Source organism: Phoca vitulina, unplaced genomic scaffold (genome assembly GCF_004348235.1).
Source record: "Phoca vitulina isolate PV1807 unplaced genomic scaffold, GSC_HSeal_1.0 scaffold130, whole genome shotgun sequence".
NCBI classification, from domain to species: domain Eukaryota; kingdom Metazoa; phylum Chordata; class Mammalia; order Carnivora; family Phocidae; genus Phoca; species Phoca vitulina.
The window spans coordinates 287247-289618 of NW_022589833.1; the positions used below are offsets into that span (position 1 = coordinate 287247).

The 2372-nt window shown below is 46.3% G+C and overlaps 1 protein-coding gene across 1 annotated transcript; it reads left to right on the forward strand.

Annotated features, from left to right (window-relative positions):
* The first annotated feature begins 834 nt into the window (after nucleotides 1-834).
* Nucleotides 835-2004, forward strand: PRR9 (proline rich 9). The gene has a single exon (XM_032399133.1). The coding sequence runs from the start codon at nucleotides 918-920 to the stop codon at nucleotides 1275-1277; it is 360 nt and encodes a 119-aa protein (XP_032255024.1). The 5' UTR covers nucleotides 835-917; the 3' UTR covers nucleotides 1278-2004.
* Nucleotides 2005-2372: the final 368 nt, after the last annotated feature.

Consider the following 2372-nt stretch of genomic DNA (forward strand, 5'->3'; position numbering starts at 1 on the left):
TTTGAAATGGCCCATACATGCCCTTGATCCAGACAGACCCCAGGTCTTAGGCATAAAGTCTTCCCATGGGTGAAGACAAGATGAGTAAGGTGGATCTTATCTCTCACCACATCCTGAACCAGTTTGGGCAGATAAGGAACCCAGTCCCAGTTTAACAGACTGAGATAACGTTTTATGAACATTCTTTTGCTGCTACCTCTAATGATAGAGATCTGAGTGGAGCCCCTCCCTGCTGAGGTCTGGTGAGGACCCAGTGGCCCAAATGGAGGCTGATTAACAGGCATCCCAAGCAGTGACTCAAACCATGGGCAATTTCAGAGGAAGCTCGTTATGGTGACTCCACAATTAGGACATCACCCACGTGGCCAGTCAGTTACTGCAGGAGGCAGGACCAGGCACTATATAAAAGTCCCTACCTTGCTAGGCCTTGCAATCCACGTCCTTTGTTGAGTCTTGTTGAAGACAGGTAAGTGGGGCATCTGTGCCCTCTCTCCCTCTCCCTTTCTCCTCTGTCTTCAAGAGGCTGTTCTTTTCCTCCACTGGACTGTACTTTCCACTGATTTTTAGTGGTTTGCCATTTCTTGGGCCTCTCACACCATCCTGTGTATTCTGTCTAGTCTCTTATACCTGATTTTCAAAAAGATTAGCCAAAGAGATGAGAAGGGAAAACCTGTGGTAGAACTGGGTGTCAGGTATGATTGGGCTATGGGTATCAATACAAAAGCTATGAGAATATTCCCACCTAGGAAATGGGTGTCAGAGGGAGCTGAAGTAGGGATAGAAAAGAGAAAAGGATAAAAAACCAGCAAACAAATAAGTTCTTATGGTTTATAATCATTCACTCCCCATTTCCTTCTACCACCCATCATCTCCCAGTACCCAGCCTGGTACTGTTACTGCAGTTAATTTCAAATCTCATGTTTGTTTCAGGTTCTGTTACCCACCCTAGGATGTCCTTTAATGAACAGCAGTGCAAGCAGCCATGTGTGCCTCCTCCATGTCTTCAAAAGGCCCAAGAGCAGTGCCAGGCAAAGGCTGAGGAGGTGTGCCTCCCCCCATGCCAGGACCCCTGCCAAGAGAAGTGCTCAGTGCAAGTTCAGGAGGTATGTCTTCCTCAGTGCCAGGAGTTGAACCAAGGGAGTTGCCCACAGCAAGGTCAAGACCAATGCACATCTCAGTGTGTGGAGCCGTGTCAGGAGCTATCTCAGACAAAATGTGTGGAAGTTTGTCCACAGAAAGTCCAGGAGAAGTGCTTACCCCCTGGCAAGGGAAAGTAGCATCTCATAATGCCATCTGGGGTCAAGAAGAAGATGGCCAACAGATGAAAACCTAACCCAAGCCCGTGCTACGATAACCTTCACCTGTGGGTACCTCTGTGTGCACCTGTTCTTGCCTCCCGGTTTCTTCAGTATTCCAGGACTGGGTCTGTTGTCTCTGAAGGCATTTCTGTCTGTGTTTCATCAATCTCTGTGAATAATTATTGTTCTCAGCAGTCTAGTAGAAGGTTTCAACTGTAGGAATAGTGCAGTTGTTCAGGTTCCATGGGGCACGAACTCATCCAGCCTTGAGTGTGTAACAGCCAAGGATGCTTCCACTCATCATTCAGAGCTTCAGCCTCTCACTCGAGCCTCAAAATATGCTGACTTTTGATGGACTTTGCTCTGATCACCACCACCACCACCATGGATACCGAGAAGAAGTTGGTGGTGTTATAGAAATAAAAAATTGGGTTGCTTTGTCCGTGCATCCTAAAAAGGAACAGCAAATGATTGGACATTGGAATGTTAGATGTTGTGCTTTTAAAAATGAAACAAAAGTATATAAATGATTGAATCCAAACAGCCAATAAGGACAGATGAGATGGGATGTCTGGGGTCCTGGTTGATCTTTGTGCTTGATGGTTGGTCTGCTTTGGGCCTTATAATTTCACATACATTCTTTAGAGATGTGATTTGTGTCTGTGTGGTGCAGGCTGGTCTGCTCTCCAGCTTCATTGCTTTCTTCTCCCTGGTGAAGGTAAAATACAGAATAAAGCTGATTCCAAGGCTGATGTCTGACTTGATGTGTGCTCTTTCCTCCCCACTGCCCAACCATAGTCCATCCCTGTGATGATTACCTTTCCCTTTTTTTTTTTGGACAATCTGGAGTAGGAATGAAAAACAGACCTCACAGGTGCATAGAATAGCAAAATTGACAGAGACCTCCTGGAAGGTCACCTGGATTATTCCACCCCCACCCACAATGTATCATGGGCTCACCTATACACATATTTCCCACCTGGGAGAATCCATCAGGACCTGGGAACTGCCCACACTCAGAACTTCACATCCAAATTCTTGCCAGTATGGCTTCTTTCTTCTCTGATCCTTGCT

Coding starts and splice junctions, on each gene's coding strand:
- PRR9 (XM_032399133.1), top strand. CDS start 918: ATGTTTGTTTCAGGTTCTGTTACCCACCCTAGGATGTCCTTTAATGAA.